The sequence below is a fragment of the Hyperoodon ampullatus genome, assembly GCF_949752795.1.
Source record: "Hyperoodon ampullatus genome assembly, chromosome: 17".
NCBI lineage: Eukaryota > Metazoa > Chordata > Mammalia > Artiodactyla > Ziphiidae > Hyperoodon > Hyperoodon ampullatus.
The window spans coordinates 46227771-46254652 of record NC_136930.1 but is presented as its reverse complement, the minus strand read 5'-3'; the positions used below and the strand labels follow the sequence as shown (position 1 = coordinate 46254652).

At 33.8% G+C, this 26882-nt stretch overlaps 1 protein-coding gene across 14 annotated transcripts in view; it reads right to left on the bottom strand.

Moving 5' to 3' along the window:
• RIMS2 (regulating synaptic membrane exocytosis 2) overlaps positions 1-26882 on the bottom strand; it is a gene marked incomplete at both ends in the record, with an annotated part of 562776 nt that overhangs the window by 432133 nt on the left and 103761 nt on the right. For 9 of the 14 annotated variants that reach the window (XM_079722680.1, XM_079722675.1, XM_079722681.1 and 6 more), the window contains one exon: positions 10429-10639. In XM_079722680.1, coding sequence (XP_079578806.1) covers positions 10429-10639 — 211 coding nt within the window. Of the gene's footprint in view, positions 1-10428; positions 10640-25146; positions 25234-25637; positions 25671-26882 lie in introns of all 14 variants that reach the window. The other 5 variants (XM_079722698.1, XM_079722697.1, XM_079722700.1 and 2 more) reach the window with 1 other exon arrangement.

Sequence of the window (26882 nt, the reverse complement as noted above, 5' to 3'; positions counted from 1 at the left end):
TTAATTCACAAGGGATACCCAAAGAAAGCATCATGGAGATGATGCTTAAATTCAGAAAGATGAGTAATTGTTCATGAAGTGGGTAAGGGTCATGGGTGGAATGGGGTCCAGGGGGAAGCAGAGAGATGTATTTCAGATTACAGTAGCAGGGTAAGCAAAAGCAAAAGACATAAAAGACAGTGGTAATTTAAGAGAAGTACAAGTATATCCATGGTTTCTGCTTCCTTGGATTCAAGCAACCATGTATAGAAAAGATTTCGGGAAAAAAAATTTCAGAAAGCTCTGATAGACGAAATTTTCACATACTGAGGTATGGGCAAGTCATTCTGGCTTATACATGATTTGGCTTGAACTTTATGCTAACTAGAACAGTCTGTCTTATGGCCTGTCAAACATGCATTGTACATCTGCTTTAACCATTAAAGGAAAGAATGTGTTTAAAAATCAAAACGAAGTGACGGGTTCAGGCATTCAAATCAGAGCTGGGTGATTATTGTGGATGTGGTTTCAGACACGTTCTTGCATCACTGAGACCCTGAATTTTCTGAATTGTATCAAACTCAAGGAGACCACCAGCCATTCTCAAAGCAATATCTTCCAGCAGTTACCAGCTTCAACGTTATGGTCTCAAGGTCTCCCCTTGTAACCATGCAACCATTTCAGACTCCAATCAATCCTTGCTTAGTAAGCACTCTTACTTCTTGTCAGATCCAATCCTAATTCTTGACAAGCAGTTTATGTAACTTTCTAGTTTTTCCATATATAAGCCTCCCCCATTTTTTAGTCTGACTGAACACAATTCAAGTCCTTCTTGAATCTGTGTCTCCCAGGCTATAGTCCTCAGTGTGTCTCAAAGAAGACTCTTTCCTATTCCTATTATAGACTGTTTATTGCTTATTTGTGTCAATAGTTCCAAAAAACAAAACTTGAATATGAGACACTGGTAACTATTTATATAACATTTACACTCTATTTACCACTATTTATATAGCATTTATATTGTATTAGGAATTATAAGCAATCTAGAGATGGTTTAAAGTATATGGGAGGATGTGCATAGGTTATATGCAAATACTATGCCATTTTACATAAGGAACTTGAGCATCCATGTATTTTGCTATGCGTGGGGGGGGGGGGGCAGTCCTGGAACCAATCCCCAAAGGACATGGGACACCAAGGGAGGACTGCAGTGTAGTTTAGTCGGGGTATACTGAATGCAGTGAAGCTTATTCTTTGAGTTAGGCAGGGAATAAACCATAGGGAGAGGGCTCTTTATGCCATTAGAAACTTCACTGAAGAGATGAGGAGTCACTAAATAGTTTTTAAGCAGAAGGTAAAATAATCAGATCTGCATTTTACAGATATCAGCATAGCAGCATGTGAAGGATGTGTTTGAGGAATCCAGATGGGAGCAAAGAGACCAGTTAGGAAACTAGCATTAGTCCAAGTGATGGAGGATGAGAGCCCAAATAAGAGAGCAGTTAGTAGTTTATGTAGACAGAGAGGAAAGAATAAAATGCAAAATTTGTGGGGAAAGAATGGTGAAGGACAGAAACCTGAGATGATTCCTGGCTTTCTAGTTTAGGTGATATAGCATATAGTGGTGCCATTCAAAAAGTTGAAAATTATAGGAGAAGTAGATCTGGGCATTGTTCCAGCAATAGGAAATACATAGTCTGTTCTGGCCTAAGTGAGAGTCAGTGGTGTTTTAATATATTTATTGAAAGGGAGTTTAAAAGACAAGACTTCAAAAGAAGAAGCTTATGTCCTTTTTTTTTAATTGAACCATTTATTTATTTATATAGATATATTAAAACTGCATATATTTTTGTATACAATTTGATGAGTTTGAACTTATGAATATATCCATGAAACCATCACCACAATCAAGTAACACACATATCTGTCACCTCCAAAATTTTCCTTGAGTCCCCTCATGTCCTTTTCATGGATCAGAATTATTTTTAATTTAAAAAAAATTGCTTCAGATAGGACTTCATTTGTTTTTGCTTATGTTTGAAGTTAAGTATTTTTGTTGGGGATCCTTTAAAAGAAATTAGATGAGATTTATTGGGTGAAGAAAGAGAAATTCATGACTATGTCTAACTGTCCTCTCACAATTACCTGCAATTCTATTTCCACTGTGTTCCACTATCTAGTGTCTGCTTTACCATCCTAAAGTTCTGGTGATATCCTGAATTCCTTTATTTATTAAACTCTATATAGTCTCCTATTATGATCAGAACTCATTTCAGATGCTAATACTAATCTTCTCCATATATACTAAGTAAAATCTATTTAACCTGGTGCTCATCTTTTCTAATGATAAGGAGCTCACTTTATCTATTGATGAGGACATTAGGTACTGAGCAGTATCCTTTCCACCAAGAGGTTAGGAGCAAAGAGATACCAAAGACAACTCTCAAAAGCACGTCTGCCAATAACCAAGAATACCTTGCACCTGTTATACATCAGTAGTCTACAAATATTTTTTCTCTTCTCTCAAATCTCTAAAACCACGTACCCCTCGCACATTTTTAAGATAGCATTTAAATTTTAAGTTTAAATAGCTGCAAAGATACATTTTCAGATACATTGTGTATTGTAGGTGTGACTTAATTATATTTTTATCAAAGCTTGGAGCTGTAGATTTACCTCGTTCAATATAAAGAAAATATCTACTTTATAACCTATTTGGCAAACTAGTCCACATTGTCAAACCATCACACAAATCTGACTTTATATCAAAAAGAGTCCAACTTCATTTTTAAATTCATATAAATGTGTTATTATGGGTCACCATGATAATCATCTCAAAATTCCAATTCTGAAAAAGAGAGATGAAGCACCAGAGTCTCGCCAAAAGTCTGTTGCCTGAATGAAATAACATGCTGCCTCATTCTATGTTTCTTACAAAACTTCTCACTGCTTTGCCCTCATGAATCTCTCCTTCAGGACAACTCTCCTTCAGCGGCAACTCTCCTTGTCACTTTGCCTGGTGCCCCATAGATTTTTACATCCTGAGGCAATATATTATATAAAGACCAAAATTCAGATTAGGTATGGTTGAGGAGCATGCTTTTCTTTTGAAGAGTAGAAGCCACCGACTTAAAAAAGTGAGTTGGAAAGAAAAATTTATAAAACAGAAAAGTGTTCTCAGGTAGATCAATTTTAAGAAAAAATGAAAGGATACATATGGAAATCTGTGCCCTTGAAGTTATTCGCACCCGTCTCCTCTCCAAAAAACCTTCCTTCCACAACAGGGTACACTTTCAAGACCACTGCCAAAGCTTAACAATATACTAGACATACTGACATAACAGAATTAATGAAGCTTCTCAATTCCTTTTATAAATTCTTTAAGCAGTAGAAATATCTGACTATATTCCTTCTCAAGGATTACATGAATAATCTAGTATTAATTTAAAAATCATAAAATGTTAAGCCCACCTTAGAAATCATTTAAATTGATGCTACCATTTTACAGATTTTAAAACAGAAGCACTAAGACATGAAATGATATGTCAACAAGAGTCATGTAACACCAGGGCAGGAACAAAGCTTGGTTCTCCTAGTTGTCTCAACTTAAGTCACCCTGTTCCTAGACAATGTCAAAGTTTTACCAATATACTGGAATGTAGTGATTTCATAAAACTCTAACAGAAAATCCATACATGATATGTTTGATTTGGGGTATGGGAACTGATTATATATTACACAAGCACACTAACTACAGACTTGCAGGTAATTACAGTGACTTGAATTTTTTTTTTAAAAGACTTACCATCTGATATACTGAACACACATATATCAATATATTTTAAGGGACTTTCTTAAGAATCACTTTCTTTTACAACCATACTAAAGGTATCATTCATTCTGTTTCAAATCTGATAATTTATAGTAAAAGAATCTATATCTGTTACATTTGCAAATTAAACACTATAATTCTAAAAAACATATATTCTTTATTTTTTCAAAATTAGATTATCCATTGAGAGATGGTAATCTATTTTTCCCAAAAAGTAAAAGAAACAAAAAATTAATGTTACCACACTCTGAAGCTTAAAATAATCCTGACTGTAAATTACTTTTAATGTCTTTACCACTAGAGTCTCTATTCCATGATTATAAAATAATATCTCCCTTAGAAAGTCATTATTTTTCAATTTAACTAAATATATAGTTTTAATTTATTAAGGAGTATCATCATAAGAAAATAAATGAAAGCAATATTTCATAAAATCTTATTATACTGGTATGCCATAGTCCTGTACTTCATTTATTCTCTCTGTATCCTAAATGCACCTCAGAAGAGTTAATTAATTGTTAAGGATGGCTGCACATGAAAGACCCTTAAAATTAAAACAAAAGATTATTTTATCTTGTTCTTTTAGGAGATTACTAAAATAATTTTTAAATTGCTTTATAACTAAATTTTAAGCTATAAAATATTTACATTGTCATTATTCTACTTCATAAAAATAATCTTACCAAAATGCACTGAGCTTAATCCTTTGGAGCTATGATAAATCAAAAAATGTGTTCAGCAAACATATGGACACCAAGGGGGGAAAGCGGGGGTGGGGGGGTGGGATGAACTGGGAGATTGGGATTGACATATATACACTAATATGTATAAAATAGATAACAAATAAGGACCTGCTGTATAAAAAAATAAAATAAAATAAAAGTAAAAAAAAATGTGTTCAGTATCTATTGTGAGCAAAAGCTTTCTTCTAGTACATAAGGCAACTGAGTATACGTAGGAAGATCCAATTTGAAAAGAGGAATTAAACTCATTATTCTTTTCATTTAGAATACAGGCTATATATATATATATATATGGAATGCTTTCCCAAGTAAATTATGAATGAAAATTATTTTTTATGTTTAGTCCCTAACATTTCCCTCAGATCTAAGAAAAAATATGAGAAACATGGGGGTTACTCTCTCTGCTTCCTTTCTTCTTCCATAAATCATCCACATCAGGCTAATCCACAATATATAGAGTTTTATAGTTGATTACAATACAAAAAATGTTCAAGGGGTGTCCCAGTTTTTCACTGTACTTAACTTATTGACTAGAACTTTGCTCAGCATAAAGAGACCATATGTTAGAAACCAGAAAATATATCTTTAAGCAAACTATATTCAGATGTCATTACAGACTTCTGCTTGTGGCCTAAATGGGGTAGCAAGGGCTAGATTCCTTCAGCTGCCTGAAACAAGCAAACAAACAAAAAATAGGCAAAATGTATGAAGAATGGTATTCAAGATAATGGACATCAGGCAAAAAAGCCCAGCTGAAATATGGGAAACAAACAAGATAAGCTCTACAATTGCCCCAGGTTACTGTTTTGAGAGGCTTTCCATGCAGCAGAGTAATACAGAGCAGCTGAAACTCACTTGGCAGACATCCTAAGTTGAAGAGAACAAACTAAGCCTGAGGAGGCCAACACAGCTAGCTTTTGTTGAACAAGTTATCAGAGAAGAGAAAGGTGAACAGAGAAAGAAAACTCCAGAGATCTACAGAGAGACCCTTCAAGTGTTCAACTTAGTAATGATCAGTGAGCATGAATGTGATTAAATACCCAGGAGTGGGGAAAAAAATCATCTGAAAGGATTAGAGAAAACAGTAGATGTTCCTACCAGCTAGACAAGAAAAACTCATAATCATGGGGTATTGGTTAAAGCACTCAGGAAAGCCTTGCCTCTGTAGAAGAGAATAATTAGTGCTAAACTGAGCACTGTTCCAGTTCCACCTAACAAATCACAAAAGCAAGATACAAAAGTCAAATTGTTTCCATGTAACAACTGCATTCCAGAACAAAGTTCAAGGAGAGTTATAGGAATGAAAAAATATCTAGCACCCAACAAAGTAAAATTTTCAATGCCTGATATTCAACGTAAGATACTAGGCACGTAAAGAGTCAGGAAAACACATACCATAATGAGAATAATCAATCAAAACCAACCCAACACTGACAAACATGTTAAAATTAGCATAGGAGAACTTCAAAACAATTATTACAGAGTGTGTATTCTACACGTTCAAAAAGTTAACTAGACTGTGGAAGATAAAAAAATGTCTAAAATTGAAATTCTAGACATGAAAACTATAATGTCTGAGGTGAAAAAATACACTGAATGGTATTAACAGCAGATTTGACACTGTAGAAGAAAAGATTAGTAAACCTGGGGCATAGAAATAAAACATAAACAAAATGAAAATGGAGAAAATTAAAATTTTATTTAATAAAAAAGAACATAAGTGAGCTGTAGGACAACTTCAAGCAGCCTAGTGTATGGGTAACAAGACTCCCTGAAGGAGAAGAGAGAGAGGATGGGCCAGTAAAAATATATGAAGAAAAAACTGACAACATTCTATACAGCCTATGAAAACTATAAACACATAGATCCAAAAAGCTCAAAAAACCTCCAAACACAACAAACATGAAGAAAATTAACCAAGAAACATCATAATTAAATTGCACGAAACCAGTGATCAAAAGGATATCTTAAAAGCAATCAGACAAAAAAGACACATTATATACAGAGAGATAAAGATGAGAATGGTATTACAATTCTAATTGGAAATACTGAAAGGGAGAAGGCAGTGAAGCAAAAATATTTAAAATATTGAAAGAAAATAACTGTTAAACTAGAATTCTATACCAAGCAAAAATATTTTTTAAAAAAAACAAGGGCAAAAATTTTAGCATAAAAAGTTGAAAGCATTCATCACTAGCAGACTCGTACTATAGCAAATATTGAAGGAAATCTTTCAGGCAGATGAAATATGATACCAGACAGAAATACAGATCTACAAAAAGAAATGAACACTACCAGAAATGGTAACAACACAAGTAAATACATAATATTTCTTTATTATTTAAAACTCCTTAAAACATAAGCCTTTTAAACAAAAAACAAACAAACAGTGTATTGTGGGATTTATAAAACAGGTAAAAGTAAGCTATATGATAACAATAATATAAGTCCAAAAGGGTAGAAATGGAAGTACACTATTATATATTCTTATACTATACTATACACCAAATGGTATAATATCAGTTCAGGTTGACTGTGATCATTTAAAGATGTATATTACAAATCCTTAAGCAATTAATAAAATAACAAAACAAAGAGCCAACAAAGCTACAAAACAAAGAGTCAACAAAGCTAATGAGCTAACAAAGCAGATAAAACTGAATCAAAAAAGTACTTGATTAATCCAAAAGGAGACTAAAAAAGAAATAAAGATCAGATGGTAAAAGTAGAAAAAGAGCAAAATGATATAATCAAACTTAACCATATCAGTAATCACATTAAATATGAATTATCTAAACACCCAACTGAAAGGCAGGGATTGTCAGATTGGCTAACAAAGCAATACCCAATTATATGCTGCCTATAAGAAAAGTACTTCAAATATGAAGACACAAATTAGTTTAAAGTAAAAGAACAGGAAACATAAACAATGTTACTACTACCCAATAGAAAGTTGGAATGATTATAGTAAGATTAGACAAAACAGATTTCAGAGCAAAGAATATTACCAGGAATAAAGTCACTTAATAATTATAAAGAGGCCAATTATTTAATAGGATGTAATAATGCTAAATGTTTATGCACCTAAAAACAGAACTTTAAAATACATAAAGCAAAAGCCAATAAAACTGTAAAAAGAAATGGACAAATCCAAGTTTAGTTATATATTTCAATACCCCTCTCTTAATAATTGATAGAATAAATAGGTAGAAAATCAACAAGGATATAGTAGACTTGAACAACTCTATTAAACAACTTGACCTATTGGACATTTAAAAACACTGTCAAAAAATAGCAGAATATACACCCTCTTCAAGAACACACAGAACGTTTGTCAAAATAAACCATATTCTGGGCCATAAAATAAGTTTCAGTACACTTCAAAGGATTCAAGGCATACAAAGTATATCTAGGACCACAACCGAATTAAATTAAAAATCATTAACAGAAAGATCTCTGGAATCCACCCCCAATATTTAAAAAATAAATAACACACTTCTAAGTTATTCATAGGTCAAAGATGAAAAGTAAAATTAGGAAGTATTTCAACTGAATGCAAATGAAAAGACAGCATATCAGAATTTGGGGGATGTCACTGAAGCAGTACTTAGGGGAAATTGATGGCACATGATGCCTATATCAGAAAAGAAGGAACACCTCAAAGCAATGACCTCAGCTTCCACCTTAAGAAACCAGAAAAAGAAGAGACAATTAATTACAGTTAGGAAAAGAAAAGAAATAATAAAGATCAAAGATGAAATCAACAATTTAAAAAATCAATAAAACAAAAAGCTGGTTCTTTGATAAGATCAATAAAATTGATAAATATCTGTCAGACTAAGCAGGGAAAAAGACAGAAGATGTAAATTACCAATATCAGGAATGAAAGAGCTAGCATCACTACAGATTATACAGATATTAAAAGAATGAGAATGGAATACTGTGAACAAGATGCTAATAAATTCAATAACTTATGAGGAACTGAACAAATTCCTTGAAAGATACAAATTACCAAACCTCATTCAAGAAAAAAATAGATAATCTGAACAACTCTATATCTATTAAAGAAATTAAAACTGTACTTAAAAACTTTCCCCCCAAAATAAAACTGTATGCCCAGATGGCTTCAAAACATTAAAGGATAAATTATACTAATTCTGTAGAAACTCTACTAAAACATTGGAGAGGAGGAAATACTGCCCAACACATTCTATCCGGCCAGCATTACTCTAATACCAAAATTAAAGAAAGACACTGCAAGAACAGAAAACTACAGATATCAACCCTCATGAACACAGAAGCAAAAATTGTAAACAAAATTTTATCTAATCAAATCCATTAATTTGTAAAATATATAATCCATCATAACCAAATGGGTTTTATTCCAGGAATAGAGTTGGTTTAACATTTCAAAATCAATCAATGTAGTTCACCATATTAACAAAAAACATATAATCAATCTCAATAGATGGAGAACAAACAAAATCCAACATCTATTCCTGAGGTAAACAAGCAAACAAACAAAAACTCTCAGCAAATTAATAATAGACAACATCTATGAAGAGATGATAGCTAACATAATACTTAATAGTGAAAGACTGAATGCTTTCTCTCCAAGATAAGAATACAATAGGGATAGCTTCTCTCATCACTTCCAATCAGAATTACACTGGAGTTTCTAGCCAATGCAACTAGTCAAGGAAAAGAAAAATAAGCAGGTAAACCAGGGAGAAAGATAAGGAAAAATAAAGAAAAGTTATTAGTTCTGGGCAAAACAAAACAATGAGAAAAGGGAAACAATGAGAAAATGGAGAAGTGAAATCACAAAGGGGAACAAATTCCCATAATTATGTCTAGGTAATGTATGTAAAGACATCAGCTTCATATTTTTGAGCTACCTAGGAACTGAGTGATAAAATACTACGAAGGAGATAAATACAAATTATAAAAAACTTAGTGAGACAACAATTTAAAATACTGCTTTTACTAATTTCAACATAGCATTCTTTGGGAAATATTAATATATTCCCTGAAGTGGATGGATAAACTACAAAAATCTAGTACAGGTGTAAAATACAGCCTTAACATTTCTTCTTTAAATTCCATAGTCTAATGTTGATTTCATTAATGTTAAAACAAAAATAAAGAGTAAAGTAGCCTCAAAATCTATAAAATTATGAAACACAGAATCTCAAAGCCGGAAAGAGCCTCTTTCAAAAAGAAAGAAAACGGAGGCCAAAGGAAGAGCAGATCTACCAAGTTTATAAAATTATGTGAAGTAATCGAAAAAGCTGTGACACAACCCAAACATTAATCAGTTGTATGACTTCAAGATGAATTTTACTGTCTCTGGATCTGAGTTTTCTATACCTTTAAAATAAGGAGTTAGGCCAATTGATCTCTAAATTCTCTTCATTTTTGAAAGTCTAAGACTCTATGAGGGCTTCCCTGGTGGCGCGGTGGTTGAGAGTCCGCCTGACGATGTAAGGGACACGGGTTCGTGCCCCGGTCCGGGAAGATCCCACATGCCGCGGAGCGGCTGGGCCCGTGAGCCATGGCCGCTGAGCCTGCGCGTCCGGAACCTGTGCTCCGCAACGGGAGAGGCCACAACAGTGAGAGGCCCGCATACCGCAAAAAAAAAAAAAAAAAAAAGACCCTATGAGTCTAAACAAAATCATAAGCTAAAGAACATAAACAATGAGACAAATACCTTTTTAATTCAGAGGAAAATTTTTTAAATTATTTTATCTGAACTGAAGACACTAAGGAAGGTTCTTATTCATTGATTAACCTGAATATTAATTTCAGTTGTCTATTTTATTTAAGATAAGCTTAAGTATAAGACAATTATGAAGTGTAATTTTCATTCTGTACCTTGTTTGAGCGTAATGACACTCGACCTCCACAACGAGCACAGAACTTTGTTTGGCAATATGAACAGTTATGGCCACATCCATCAGCAAACTTTGTTTTGTGGCAGATACCACAGGTTGGAGCATCACCTTTCTGTTCTTGCTGCTGCTGTGATTCTTCTCCCATCTTCTTTACCTGCTCCTTATACATTTCAAACTGCTGATGAAGTTTTCTGCAGAGAACACAGATAAGAAAAATTTGGTTTCCTGATGTCTCAAAAAAAATAATAATAATTACCACGATCTGTGGACACAATTTTATATCCAAAAAAATCCATAGGAGAATACAGAATAAACATTTAATTTTCTGTTTATAGAATAACATCTTTTATGGCACATCACATCATAAAAGTGTTGTAACTAGTTCTGCCTTCTGATATACATGCTAATTTAAGAAACAATACAATTAAGATACTTCTTTGAACTGTAATTGTAAAATTTCTACCAACGATTTGCAATATATTTTCAATCATATACCGTAAAATGTTTACAATGTTATTTTTCAACCATTTAGCTTCACAAAAAGACTGATTTGACTTACACAGTGAAACCAGAACCTAAGAACTTCAAATCATTGAGACAGAAGCTCAACTGGAATGATCTTAAGAATCCAAAAAGATGGGAAAACATTGGATGAGTGGTCTCACTAACTGTTTAAATCTATTCAATAGTCTCGACATTAGTTGGCTGCAAAGACACTATGAAAGGATAAACACACATACAATAGAACAGAACAGAGTCCAGAATAGTCCAACACTTAAATGGTCATTACTTTTTTAAAAAGATGCCAAGGTAATTCAATGATAAAGAATAGCCCTTTAAAGCAACAGAAAATTCATGTGTAAAAAAAGTAACTGGAAATCCATGTGTAAAAAAATGAACCTCAACTCATACCTCACACCTATACAAAAATTAACTAAATGTATTACAGAACTGTAAACAATAGATTACAGAACTAAATAAAATGACTAAAACTATAAAACTTCTAGATAAAACATTGACAAAAAGTGAGGCCTTGGGTTAAACAAAGACTACTTAGCTAGATTAGGCAAGCATACCTTCAATAGAATCTAAAAAGCATGAACCAGAAAGCAACCAACGGCAATATATAAATGAATGAGCATAGCTGTGTTCCAATAAAATATTATTTATGGGCACTGAAAACAGGCGGTGGGCCAGATTTGGCCTATGGGTCGCAGATTGCCCACTTTTAAATGATATGATTTCATTTATATAACATTCTGAAAGTGGCAAAATTATTAGGACAGAAATCAGAACAATGGTTGCTAGGCGCTGGAGTAGAGCAAGAGGATTAACTACAAATGGACACAAGGAACGGTTGGAGGTGAAGGAAATAGTCTGTCTTGATTATGGTGGTAGATATTTAACTGTATGTTTTCCAGAATTCAGTGAAGTGTATGTCTTAAAGGTGAATTTCACTGCAAATAAACTATACCTCAAACAAGCCTGACTTTTAAAAAAGTTAGTTTCAAAGTGCTAATCTAAAGTCAGTAGGTAGATTAAAAATAGATCTATGTAAGTCCTTTTACCTACTTACCCACAAAAGCAGACTTCCTTTTTCACACCTAATATTAGTAAATTCAAATAGCCGTGCCAGTTTTCTCAATTTTTTTCTATAACTTCAGACAACATACTATTTTTCCCTGATGATCTCCCACCAGGTTTAAGTGAATCTCTGTTAACACAAAATAAGCACCACTACAGGAAACTCAAGCTCATAAACATGTACCAGAGCAAGCATGATTTTAAGTGGACCACTGAATGAACTCTGCATCATAGCTTCTCCCAACCATTTAGGAGAACTATCTTTCTATGTGTGAGGTATATTATACATTTCTACTGTATACCTGTGTACACACTTATGATCTCTGGCATATCTTTCAGCACATGGCTGAACCCCACTGGGAAACAGAGAAAGAAGAAGAAAATTAGAGTAATGTTTTGTTTTAGTTCTAGAGGCACTGTACTAGGCAAGTTACCAAGTCACACTGGAACAAAAAGCAGAAATCTAGTTAAGTCAATTGTTCTACGATATAGTGCCTCAAGGGAAGTAGAAACCCCATTTCACAAACAGGGAGAAGGCCAATCACATTAGCAGAAAAATTAGTAATTATGTATCCCAAAGTGCTAGATTAGAGCTATTTAAAGCTCTTTTACATAACAACTGTAGTAATCCCAGAGAATACAGCAGTAGGATAGGATCAAATCTTCTCAGCTGTAGGGAGCAAAGAGAGGGAGAGAAGCCGAAATTCAGACAGGACTAGACTACAACAGCTTGAGGCGATAAGAGAGGACTTACAGAGAGATTTTGTGTATTCATCCTTCCAGTCCTATAATATGAGAAACTACCATATGTAGAAGTGGTGGTGTACAGGTAGATTCGGGAGCTAAATTATACTCCTTGCCAAAAAGAGCATTTCTTCCCTTCCCATTTATACATAGGCCAAATTCTATCTCTGCTTCCTCACCCCAGTCACTCTTCAATCAATCTAATCTAATTTCCAGTCTACTTCTTAATTCTCACAAAGTTTACCAAGGATCTCCCTTGGTATCTAAAACTAGTATCTAAAACTAATGGACAAATTTTTTTAGTCTCCATCTTACTGAGTTCTCAACAATACTTGAAATTATGTCCACATGCCCACTGGGCTTTCATTACACTCTCTTGGTTTTCCTCCTGTATCTGCCTTTCATTTTCTTTCTCCTTTGAAGGTCAAGACTCAGGCCCCTCTTCTCTTTCCATTCTATGTCTTCTTAGGCAATCATACCCACACCTAAGACTTCAATTTTCACCTATATATAAATTACTTATAAATGTAAATCCTCAGCTCAAACTTCTCCTCTGAGCTTCAATATTCAATTGCCTACTTGACATCTCTATTTGGAAGTCTCAATGCCAGTTGGAATTCAGTGCGTATCAAAGCAAACTCCTAATTTTCCTATTAAACTAAATTCCCTTCCAGTGTTCCTTCCAGTGCACAATTTCAGTGAATTGTGCCACCATTTAATTATGCAGGCCTTAAATCTAGAATTATTCTAGAAATATCTCCCTCCTTCAAATGCATAATTAATCTAAGCCCTTTCAATTTTACTTCTTAAATGTGTCTTGAATCCTTCCGCTTGTCTCTGAATCCATTGTCGATACCATAGGCCTTGTTACCATCAATGCCCACCTAGCCTCCTGGCTAGGCTACTCACATCCACACTTCTCCCCTTCTGCGTACTACAGAAAAATTATCTTGTCATCTCACTGCTTAAAATACGCTAATGGCTTCTGATTGCTTTTAAGAAGAAGAAAAATCTTCTTATGAAGACATACAAAGCCTTGAATGTTCTCGCATACATTCACCCCTTCAACCTCATTTTTTGCACTGCTTCTTTCCCCTCTTTTTGCTAAAGCCACTCATCCTTTAGACTCACGATGGTGCATCCATTATAGGGCATTTATATTTTATACATGCTCTCACCTCCTCCTAGGATAGATTACAATGCACACCTTTCTTTTAATTTTCTTTCTCTTTTTTTAAACCGGAGGTATCCAAAATAGAGTTGATCATGAGCTTGGTTGCACTGATCCATGCTTGGCTCCCTTTTTAATTAACTATTTTCCCTTCCCCAATGTGACTTCCCTTCCCTCAGGAACCAGTCTTTACATTTTTGTATTAAAATCTAAATAGAATAAACAATAGCTAATGCATATGGTGCTTATTGTGTATCAGGTAGATAGGTACTATTATAAATATTCTACTATTATTCTATTCTACAGAGAAACTACTTTTACTTACAGTCACACTGCTAGTAAGTAAAGCCAGATCGAAATTCAGTGTTGCTGCAGAATCCAAGCTCCAATAACTATAAGTGTACACATTTTAATGGCTGTATAATGTTCCCTATTTACATTTTATTCATCCCTTTATTTTTTAAAAGTTGGCACTTTATTCTAAAAAAGAATAGATTTATATATATAACTGAATCACTGTGCTGTACACCTGAAACTAACACGATATTGTAAATCAACTATACTTCAATTTAAAAAAAGAATTAGTAAATAAATAAGTTGGCCCTTTATAATTCATTACTGTATATTTCCAATAAATTGTAATATTTCTGTAATGAGATATTTATAAACACATATATGTTTTCCTCTGAGATATGTACACAGAAATATAATAGACATACTCAAGTTCACTAAATATTTCTGAACTTCCCTCCAAATGGCTTAACCCAGTTAGCACACCTGCAAGCAGGGTATGAAGGCTCCAGTTTTCTCTTATCCTTGCCTATACATGATATTATTCAATTTTTAAAATTTTGCAGCTTGGGTAGATATGAACTGATGTTTTATTTTTTTAAGTTCACATTTTTCTGACTCCTAATGAAGTTTAGCCAGTTGAACTGCCCTACCTATGAACTACCTATTCAGGCTGTCCTTTACCAAAACTCTATTGGTTTTCCTGGTGGGGCGGGGGTGGGGTGGGGAGTTATGGGGTTGTTTATTTGTTTTTGCTGATTTGCAGAAGAACCCTGTAAAGCCTATATGTTAATTCTTTATAAGCTGAGCATAGCAAATGTCCTAGTCTGACAAATGACGGCTAATTCTGTTCTTTGTTAAGCAGAATTCTTTAATTTTGTTGCATTCTAATACATCAGTTTCTCCCTGCATGGTTCCTGGTTTTGGTGGCTGGCTATAATAAAAATCCTTACTTACCCCTGAGTCAGTCACAAAAAATTCTACAGTTTCTTCTAATAGCTTTATAATTTTGCCTCTCACATTTAGGCTTTTAATCGATCTAAAGTTTATTTTTATATGTGATGTGATGCAAGAACTTAATTTTAATCTTTTCCGTATAGAGACTATTTTCCCAGCACCATTAAATAGACCATCCTTTCTTCCACTGATTTGTGATAGCAATCTATCATATACTTAGTTCTCACATGTGCAAATGTCTATTTATGGACTCTGCATTCTATTTCATTGGGTTTTTTGTTTGTTCCACTCCAAAACAACACTGTCAGAACCAAACTCCAAATACAATGAAAGGTCTAAACAATCTTAAATATATAAGCTTATATATTTAAGTTTATAAATATAAAGGTAAATACATAAGTTTCCAGTGATATAAATCAGAGGTAAGCAAACTTTTTCTGCAAAGGTCCAGATAGTAGATATTATAAGCCTTGTGGACCATAGGGTCTCTGTCACAGCTACTCAATTTTGCCAAAGGGATGTGAGAGTAGCCATAGATAAACAAATAAATGAGCCTGACTGTGTTCCAATAAAAGTTTATTTACAAAAACAGGCAGCAGGCAGGATTTGACCCATAGGTCATATTTTGCAGATCCCTGATACAGATAAAAGAGTCAAAGATGTACTCATATTTAATTTAAAACTTTTATGACAAATAAATATTTAAAAGACATATACAACAATATATCAATTTAGAAATATTGCTTTTTCCACTTTCTTATTTCAAAAAGCTGTTTTATCCAAATTTTTCATGTCTATTTTCTCCATCCTCACCAAAGCAACTCATTGAACTGTTTTCCAAAGTAAAATTTCTTCACTTCTGAGTTCTTTAAGAAAACAGAAATTTTTCAATCTGTTAGCTCCTAGTAATCCTGCTGTGCCTGGTAATTTTATGCCCAGCCACATAGGTTTTTGTTGCTGTTGGTGTTTTCCCATTCATCTTAGAAGTGTACTTTCATGATTTCCATAACACTAACTTTCATTAGATAATGAGTTTGAAGCTGTGCTTTCTACAAGTTCATGGCATGCAGTTATAAAATGTGATCATTAAATGCAGTCACACACGTTATAGAGTGCTTTTCAACCTGCAGAGTGCAACCCAATATAAAGACATAAACTCAATTTAGCAGGCCAAGACTCATGATTATTAATGAAATAGAATAGATCACAGCATTGGAAAGAGTACAAGTAAGATTTCATATAAATCTTGTTTCTATTATACATATATATGTATATTTCTATGTAGGTATGTGTATACTGGGTTATAGTGCAAAATATATTTCTTTTTATGGATGGAAGTTTTTTTAAAAAGTATAAAAGCCACTGCTTTACTAATCCGCTGACAGAACGGACTAATGTCCTTTTATTAAAAAAAAGAATAAACATATGTCATATGTTTATGGGATGTTTATGCCATCCCAGTCACAGAGCAGGTCTCTCCTCTGAACTTCTAAATGGCTGCCTAAGTGACTATTACAACTCTACTGTTTTTCTAAAATACAAATCTGATCATATCATCCTGTTCCTCTCCCTGGAATGCCTTTTCTCCCTTTCTTGGCCAGATGCAGAGGCACCAAAACATCAAACAGTAGGGCATGCTCAAGAAACGGTATCTATAGCATTATCAAATAAATAAATAGGAAGCTAGAGACATAGACACGCTGACATAGTAACTAGATTTAACATTTGAAAATATTTTTAAATAGCTGAAGTACTTCACTTTCACAAATAACTACAAAATTTTCCAAAGTAATAAGAAAAAATAATGGCATCAGAATGTATATCACAGCACTATTCATAGCCAAAAACTGGAAACAACTGCAATGTACAGTAATAGTAAAACATAAATGAATTGTAGTATATTCAGATACTAGAGTACCATACAATCAAGAGAATGAATGAAATACAACTATATGCAATCATATGAATGGATCTCACAAACACGTTAAGCAAAATAATATAGACATAATATACCATGTGATTCTATTTGTATGAAGTCTAAATATAAGTAGGCAAAAATAATATGTGGTGCTAGAAAAAATTCAAGATAAAAGCCACCCCTTGGGGTGGTAGACAGTCCTCCCTGGAAGGGAGCATAAGGAAGAGATCCTGGAGGGCTGGTAATGTTCTGCTTCTTGCTTTCAATGGTGATTTCCAGATATATTCACTGTCTGACAATTCAATGAGCTGTATATTTTCAAATTGTGCACTTTTCACTACATATGTTATGTTTTAATAAAAACTTTACTTGGCAATAAACACTTTGGTACTTTTATTAATTTTTCTAAATGCATTTTCTGAACAAGCAATCTATCATCATAATTTTTCTTTATTTATTGATCCCTTTTCTGAGCCAAAAGGAATTTAAGGTGGTTCTAAGATACATGACAAATGCAGTCAATTTTAGACCACTCAGGTTGAAGACTATCTATGTTGGACCTGGAAACATATTCATGTGCAGGAACTGCCTTCACTATTTCACAAGTCCATATCAACTGCTTTGACCAGTCAAGCGCCAATAAGAAGTACGTAGCTTACAAGAAAACATCTTTGTCCATATCATCCTCAAGCTTCAGAAAAAGTAGAAAAAAAACAAGTGGAATTTTTTAAGTAAAAGTAACTTAACAATATTCTCAATGACCCTTCAATTTCCATTGTCATTAGCCTTCAAAACAATAAAATCAACTTTTGGGGAGATCTATCAGCTTTCCCTTATAAGTTAATAATAGGCTGCCCAGGCATTTAGTATTTCACTTCTGACCCTAGAGTCAGCGTTATTGCAAGTTAACATGATTAAGCACAGCAAAGGAATCATGTGATACACTTAGTCTTAACATCAACCGGTACAAGCAGGATTTCCAAAACATCCTTCTAAGGAACACTCTATGACCTGAAACCTACAGATTTAGTCTTCTGGAAGAGATAGGACAGAAAAACTACCTCAGAGTTATGATGGAAAAGACTGTTAATAAGTCATGTTAACAATTAGCACTTCAACAAAAGCCTCAAACTGTTGATCTTTGGACTTATGTTTCACAATTAAAAAGACACAAACAATTTTGCATGGACTGTTGGAAATCTGCTCCATCAGGAGACCTTAAATAAAAGGAGTCTACAAACAAATGGTCTTTGGAGAGAAAGAGCTAACCAACGACTCTTGGATCAAACAGATGACAAACCAAAGTAGACAGCTTCCATCCAAGAACAGAAGAATGATTTTCTGATATTTCGCTCCTCCCTTTAAAAATTATCCTATTTATTATGTACTTTGTAATCTCTAATGTTCAACTAAGGGTTTCTCAGTATGCTTTCACATATTTTCACTGTTAACCCATTTTTAATCTCCTTTCACTGCCACCTAAGAGAATACAAAAAAATCTCCCTGTAATCCCACTGACAAAATTGAATTGGTATTCCTTGAAACACTACATACAGCAAATTTCTTTCCTTTGAGAGGATACTTCTGTATTTGAATTTTCTTCATATTATTAACCTTACCCTTCAGTATTGTAAAAACTAGATCTTGATCTCAAGTCATTACTTACAGCAGTTTCAGAAGAACCAACAGTACCAAGAATGGGGACTAATACTGGAGTTATCTTTGCTACTACAGCATTCTTTTGGCACGTCTTTATCTTTTGGCATCCTGCAATATCCATCCCATTGCAATAAATAAAAATCAAATGTAAACTAACTGTACTAGATGTTACTAGTGCTCACTATATAGAGTTGCCTCTCTTCATGAGGACATGGAGTTTCTAGACTTCCTTGCAGTTAGTTAAGAGCCTTGTGACAAGTTCTGGGCAATGAGCTATGAATAAAAGTGACCTAAAAAAAAAAAAAAAGTGACCTATGTCACTTCCTATCTTACACAATTAAGAATAAATGTGTGAGGGCTTCCCTGGTAGCGCAGTGGTTGAGAGTCCGCCTGCCGATGCAGGGGACACAGGTTCGTGCCCCAGTCCGGGAAGATCCCACATGCTGCGGAGCAGCTGGGTCCGTGAGCCATGGCCACTGAGCCTGCGCGTCCGGAGCCTGTGCTCCACAACGGGAGAGGCCACAACAGTGAGAGGCCCGCGTACCGCAAAAAAAAAAAAAAAAAAAAAAAAAGAATAAATGAGTGTAAATCTTTCATCATATAAATTTCCCTATAAGTATTGCCTCAGCTTCATCTCCCAAATATTAATATGCTGTATTTTCATTTATTTCTGTTCAAAATATATATGAATTTCCTTTTCTTTTCCTTTGACTCATGGATTATATAATAGTTTCCAAATATTTGGGGAGTTTTAAGATATCTTTCTGTTATTAATAACTAATATAATTTTGGTCATAGCACATAGTTTTATGATTGAATTCTTTTAAATTTATTGAGACGTTTTATGGCTCATAGAATATGTTCTATTTTGTAAAATTTCTGTGTGTACTTTAAAAGAATGAGTATTCTGCTGCTGTTGAGTAGAATTGTTCTAAAAAAATTCATTACATTCAGTTGGTTGATAGTATTGTTCAGGTCTTCTGTATACTTACTGATTTTTCTGTCTACTTGTTCTATCAATTATTGAGAGATAGATTTTGTAATCACTGACAATAATTTTAAATGTATCTATTTCTTCAAAAAAAAAATAATAAATGTGAGTTTTCCATTTTCTCTCTCTTCCTCTGATGCAGCAATCCTGGTAGCTATGTGTTCTAATTGGCTTGCCAACAAGATGGAAGCAGCCTAGATCCGTAAACTGACACTTGGAAGAGAAGCATTCTATAATCCTATAAATAAGTCTTAGCGTTTTCATGGGCTAGTGCCCCTGGGCTGTGACTGTCACAAGTGCTTCTCAGCTTCTTTTCCTGTTTTGGAGAGACAGGAAGGTTAGGGGGACAATAATTGGGTATTTCTCTACTCATGCTGGTTAGGCTCTGGCAAAGTAGTTTCCTTTGAGAATGAAAATCTCTGGGAGTATGTCAAAATGTTTACTTTTCCCATCTCCCTGGTGAAAGTATGAGGGTATTTTTCACTGATCTTTACCTTGAGAACTTAGTAGAGTTCATGGAGGTAAAACTCACAAAACTGGGGTGGGGGATCCCCTAAAGGTGGATTTCCAAGAATTTTTAACTCTTAAGTTAGTCCACACTCAGCCTTCAGTATTTCCTCAATTTCCTACCAGCTCCGAGCTCCGGTGGTTTCTGCTCCCAGGAAGCTGTGATTCTCTTTATTCACCTCTTCTTTCAGTTGTCAGGGCATTGATTTGTCCTGTGTCCTCAATTTTCTGGGATCTAAGAAGAGTTGTTGATTTTCAGTTTGTTCAGCATTTTTCTCATTGTAAGGATGGGAGTGACAGCTTCCAAACTCTTTATATGTCAAAGAGGAAACCAGAAGTCTCCACAATATTGTTTTTAATCACTTATCAGCATGTTTTCCCTCTTGAATATGAAATATTTAAGAGCAGGAACCATAGTCCTTTTATCTCTGGATGCCTAGTACCATGCACAGTGTGAGAATTTTCGGGGCTAAGTCTTGGACCTTCTTTTTTTTTTTTTTTAAGGCTATTTATTCTTTTTTTTTTTTTTAAGACCATACTTCATTCAGATTTCTTTTGCTTTTTTTTTTTTAATTTTATTTATTTATTTATGGCTGTGTTGGGTCTTCGTTTCTGTGCGAGGGCTTTCTCTAGTTGCGGCAAGTGGGGGCCACTCCTCATCGCAGTGCACGGGCCTCTCATTATCGCGGCCTCTCTTGTTGCGGAGCACAGGCTCCAGACGCGCAGGCTCAGTAATTGTGGCTCACGGGGCTAGCTGCTCCGCGGCATGTGGGATCTTCCCAGACCAGGGTTCGAACCCATGTCCCCTGCACTGGCAGGCAGATTCTCAACCACTGCACCACCAGGGAAGCCCAGTCTTGGACCTTCTTATCTGCTCTTCATCACATACTCTCTCTCTACGTCATCTTGTCTCCTCTTCTAGTTTTATGCATCATACTGACAACTCTGAAAGTTATATCTACAGCTAATCCACATCTCTCCTTCAAAGCTGGTTAACTTATTAGCATCTTAAACTTTAAAAATTTTAAACTTCAGTTTTAGTTTCTACCTCTAACCTGTTCATCCTTTCCGCTTCTTGATCATAGTTAATGGTATCACCACCCAATGAGTTCTTCCAATCAGAAATCTGGCAGTCCTCTTTGGTTCTCTCATCTTCCTTACTAACTTCTTCTAAATCTACTCCACTAACAAATCATGTCATTTCAACCTCCAAATATATCCCCAATCCACTTGCCTCCATCTTCAGTATCATCAACCTGGTCCAAGTCATCATAATCTCTAGCCAAGTTCTTCACAAAAGCCTCCTCATTACTCTCTTGACCTCCATCCTCACTCACTCTACTCATAGAACAGCCAGATTGATTTTTATACATAAATTAAATTATGTGACTCCCATGTTTAAAACTTTTCAGTATCTTCCCTTTATACTGACATTCAGATTCAAACTCCTTCTCACTCTCTAGAGAAACAATGCCCTGTCAGAGTCCTACCTCCAGAACCTCACTTCCTGCCACACTCCCTCTTGTCCACTATATTACAGCCACACTAGTCTTCTTTGTGTCTCTCAAACCCTTTGCTACCTAAAAACTTTCACCTATGATTTCTCTATGCTTAAAATCCCCTTAGCATATTTTTCCTATTAAAATACCTCATTATCAAAGAGGATTACTATACTAGTGGCCATCTCATTCCAATATTTCAAATTTTAGATTTTCCTAGTATTTCAAAAGTACATTTTTTTTTTTTTTTTTTTTTTTGCGGTATGACGGCCTCTCACTGTTGTGGCCTCTCCCGTTGCGGAGCACAGGCTCCGGACACGCAGGCTCAGCGGCCATGGCTCACGAGCCCAGCCACTCCGCGGCATGTGGGATCTTCCCGGACCGGGGCAAGAACCCATGTCTCCTGCATCGGGAGGTGGACTCTCAACCACTGTGCCACCAGGGAAGCCCTCAAAAGTACATTTATTATTTAACATGTCACAACATGAATAAAACTGTTATTACATGAAAATTCAAAATCAAACTTATCCAATTGATTGGTTTAATTAATCTGTATTAAAAAACTTACCTTTGATGTTATGCTACATATTGGCAACACCAAGTTAAAATAACAGTTGCACTAAATAGCATTTATCATTTTTTCCTAGTATGCCCATTTTAATTATCCAAAGACTCGTTTACACCCTACATATAACCTATATTATATTATCTTTACAGACAATTTTCCCTCTTTTTAATATTAATGTGAAAAAATAGTGAAAGAAAGAAAAGAATTTAAAATTATTTAATTTGTATATTAAACAATTTCTGCAAAGACTGAATGAACTGACAACTGAAAATCGGCTCAATCCATTTTCTATGCCTCAGTACTTATGGAAAGTCAAAATTGCATACATTGTTCTACTTATACCTATATTTTCACATGAATTGCCCAAATCAAAATTACATTACATTCAAAGTTCAAAATTACATTCCTGTTACATTAAAAAAAAAAACTATGAAATAAACAAATTCCAAAAATACAGACCTCAAAGAACCTATATTATTAAAGCTTTGAAAATCACAACATGGAATTTATAGAAATTCATTAAAATGAAATTACTGTTCAGGAAATATTAGATTTTTAAATACTATCTGATAGAATATTTATTTAGTTATTCTACTGTGAAAATGTTCATACAGAATATGAAAAGCATAAGTCCTACTTTTTAACATTTATAAATTAAAATGAATACCTAGAATTCAACTCTCCAAAATAATTTAATAGGTGAGTGAATAGAAAGTAAGCATATAGGATGTTATCTTTCTCAAATGGTAGTCAAAGAGAGAAACAAATGAGGTGATTCAGAAATAAGAAGTCCTAGACTCTGATCAAAGAGAAGATGAATTAAAGGAGAAGATTCAGAAGTACCCCGATCTGTGAATCAGAAGGATAAAAGGAAAGCTCCTAGAAAATTATATATCAGAAATCTTCAGCACAATAAGATTGTAAGATGAAGAAAGTAGCTATTAAGAGACCTTATTAGTTCTGATTTTTTAAATTGTATAAATCACAGAACAAGAAGAATGAATTAGCTGTCCAAGAAACATTAATGGAAATAATAGTTATTAATTTGGAATTAATTTTTAAATTATCGGAAAGTACTAGTCTTTTCTCCTACAATCTTCCTAGCCAAAAATCAAAGCAAACTATATTATATTTATTATTGAAATAAAGCTATTTCTTTTCAAATTTGCCTTGATCTTTGTTTATCCCAATCAAATGTCATTTTGTTTCAATAATTAGTGGTCACTTTTTAAAGTTACTAACAAAACATCTATTTTATTTAATGTCCACTGTAATCTACTAAATAACATAACAATCTTGATTATTTTCTAAAACCTACAAACAAGATACATAACTGACATCATTTAAAATTGAGACAAAGTCGCATCTAATTATATTTTGCTACTGATTTTACTACCTTATTATGTTTCAGTGCCTTAGAGAAAAATCAGCAAAACAATGACATTGTGTGCAATTTTAATACAATTTTTGATTAGAGAAAGATTATTGAATTTATTTCTATTCCTTGGGACACAGTATTCTTACATCATAAAAGGGTAAAACATGTAAAATCAGTTGTGAAGACGCATTTACTGAGTTCCTACCATGGATCAGTCACTCTGCTAGATGTCAAGGATAAAATGTAGACAAGACAAATACAGGCCTTGACTTCAACTGGCTTAAATACAGCAACAATTCCAACCGTAGAACTACATTATCATCTATTAGGAGAAGCATATCACAATACAGTTTTACTTCAGTTGAAAATGAAACACTGACCAAATTTAAAATAAAATGCATACAAGGTAACATAAAATGGATGAGGGATTACTCTCAATAATAACAAAACAAAAAGACATCTTCTAGTTTTCATTAAAGGCAAAATGTGAATGTTTTTCTGAATGTTTCATCTTAAGGCTCCTGGTAGTTATTCTTGTTCTCTCCTAGAGCTCATGTCACTTTTCAGTCTACCCATTCCTACAACCAAACCATCTACTCCATAGACATAATTCCTACTTTTATGAAGTGCAGAGGCTGACTGGTAAGAGCATTTCTGAGTAAGATGGCAGTTATCATGGGGAGTGTGGAATTTAAATCTATGCAATCTTTCTCACATTCTCAAAGAAACTTGCACTTTACAACATAAATAATATTTCTTGCACAAAGTTAAAAAGATACAAGTATGAACAACTTCTTAAAGAGTGTATTTTAATCTACTAATAACTGAAATAAATGGAATTGACATTTTTTAATGTTTCAGACCAATGTGATAATAAATTGCTGGATTTCCCAAATTATGTTTCATAACCTAATGAAATATTCAGTGAAAACAGGATTCAATAGTCACATAAATTTAGTTAATATTGTATGTTCTAATACCTTGGAGCATATTTAGACACTCAGAAGTATAACAATAAAGAAACCTTCTTAACCTTCTTTAAAAGAACCCTTCCAAAACTACTTGACCAAAGATTGAATTGGGGGGTAAATACCTCTTAATGTCTTCTGGAATTATTTTTGAAAGAAATATACTTTGGAATATACTGCATTATTGGAGAAAGATATTTTACTGGATAAATACAGTTTATATAATTTATACTTAAGTTGGGGGGAGAATTACCTCTTCGTTCTTACTACCCTATAAATTATCCTTGTTTTCTTTTAATATTTCCATGGGATATGAAGTATCAAAGGTGAAAATATCAAACTCATAACCTAACAATTTTCATTTCTGAGGAATGTTATTCCAAGGGCAGTATTTTAATACATACTCTTCAGTATGTTATGCTATTAGAGATAATACTTAGTCTGTACAGATCAGCTTACTTACGTCTGGGGCTCCTTTTCATTTTGTTGTTTTTGCTGGGGCTGGAGAACGTTATTTACCAGTTCAGTGATCCCACTAAAGGGAAACCACCTGTTTAAATAAGCAAATAATGTGACTGAATAACCAAATGAATAAAACAATTGTAGGTCAAATGTTTTCTTATCCATACTAATAAAAATACACAGGCACAAAAGCTACAGCCAATGGAAATATGGGCTCCAATTATCATCCAGGCAGTCAGAATATAGGGAAATTAAGTTTGAATACTTAACCAGTCCACAAGCAGGCAGCAAAAAACTACATCTAGTCAGTATGTAGATGAAGTAAGAAGCTGCAGGCAGCTCTCTTACAAGCCAGAGAGTCAAAAAGCAGAAGACACACTAGCTGCAGCCTATCCAGTATTAGTGTAAGCTAATACCATCCAAGGTGCAGAAAGCAGAATGTGGCAAAGGTACAGAAGTCAAGCCTACTGAACTCTTAATAAATTTACTTACTGTGTCAGTTGTGGTTTGTGCTCTTCTTTGACCCTAAAAAGATAAGTTTGCACAACTGAGTGCACTGTACTAGGAAGAAATTTCTATCTACACATCTGTGATCATATAAAAATGAAAAATGAAGTTTGTTACATAGAAAAGCTTATTAATGTTTTGCTATAAATTGGAATTATACATTTGAATTAATTTGACACAAAAAGGAAAAGTTGAATTATTTGTTCTTAATAGAGGGCTGATGTTAAAATTCTACTCCTGTCCTAATGATTCCATGATTTGGTCCTCAAGTTTTCTGCATATTTGCATTAATATTGATATTGAAGCATTTAAAATAATTATTTTAAAGTATTATATTAAACACAGTTACATTTGGCCTACAGAAGATAAACAGATTTCCTCTTTATTTTTAAAATTTCTTCCTTAATATAAATTGAAGTAAAGGCATAAATATTTTAAATAAAATGTAGGGTTTTATAAATGTATTTTAAAAGCCTTACAAATGGATTCATTTACTTCACAAAGGAACAGATAAAGGAATTGGGGGATTATGCATCTAATACCTAAAAATAGCTACTAAAATAATTATGTATGTTAAATTTAAAATATTCATAAGCTAAAGTAAATCATTCATATAACTATAACAGACTAAAAATGCATTTAACCTATAATCAACTCGGTGCTTCACTGAAATAGCACTGGATATTTAAAAGGTGGAGAAAGATAAAACACAAGGATAGTGATGCCTCCGAAATGTGGCTTCCCACACTTTGCCTGGGACTGGTCCTGAGAGGTAAACCTATGACTCAGTGATCAGTTGATTAGCTTTTACTTTCCCAAAGAAAGACTAAGAATTGGTAACTAAAATGGGTCACCAAAATCTAGGACTTTCATTAGGAAATTATATTAACATTGTGAATTAAATTCTCTTTAGATTAAATTGATCTTTTCAGTGTGTTCTTATTTTAAATGATATAAGCAATAAGTGAAAAGGTATACCCTTATACATTTTTGTGTCCCAATGAATATAATTGGTATTTATATTTCTCTATATTAACTAAAAAAGGATATCCCATGTTCTCTGCATAAACTTCAAAAAGTACAATAGTTTTGACCTAGAGCTAAAGTTACATCATTTAGTATTTAAGTAGAGATATAATGGATTAATAGTAAAAGATTATATTTAGCACCCAATATAGAAACACACAAATACAAGCAAACTATAGTGACAATGGATTCTACCTAGAAAAC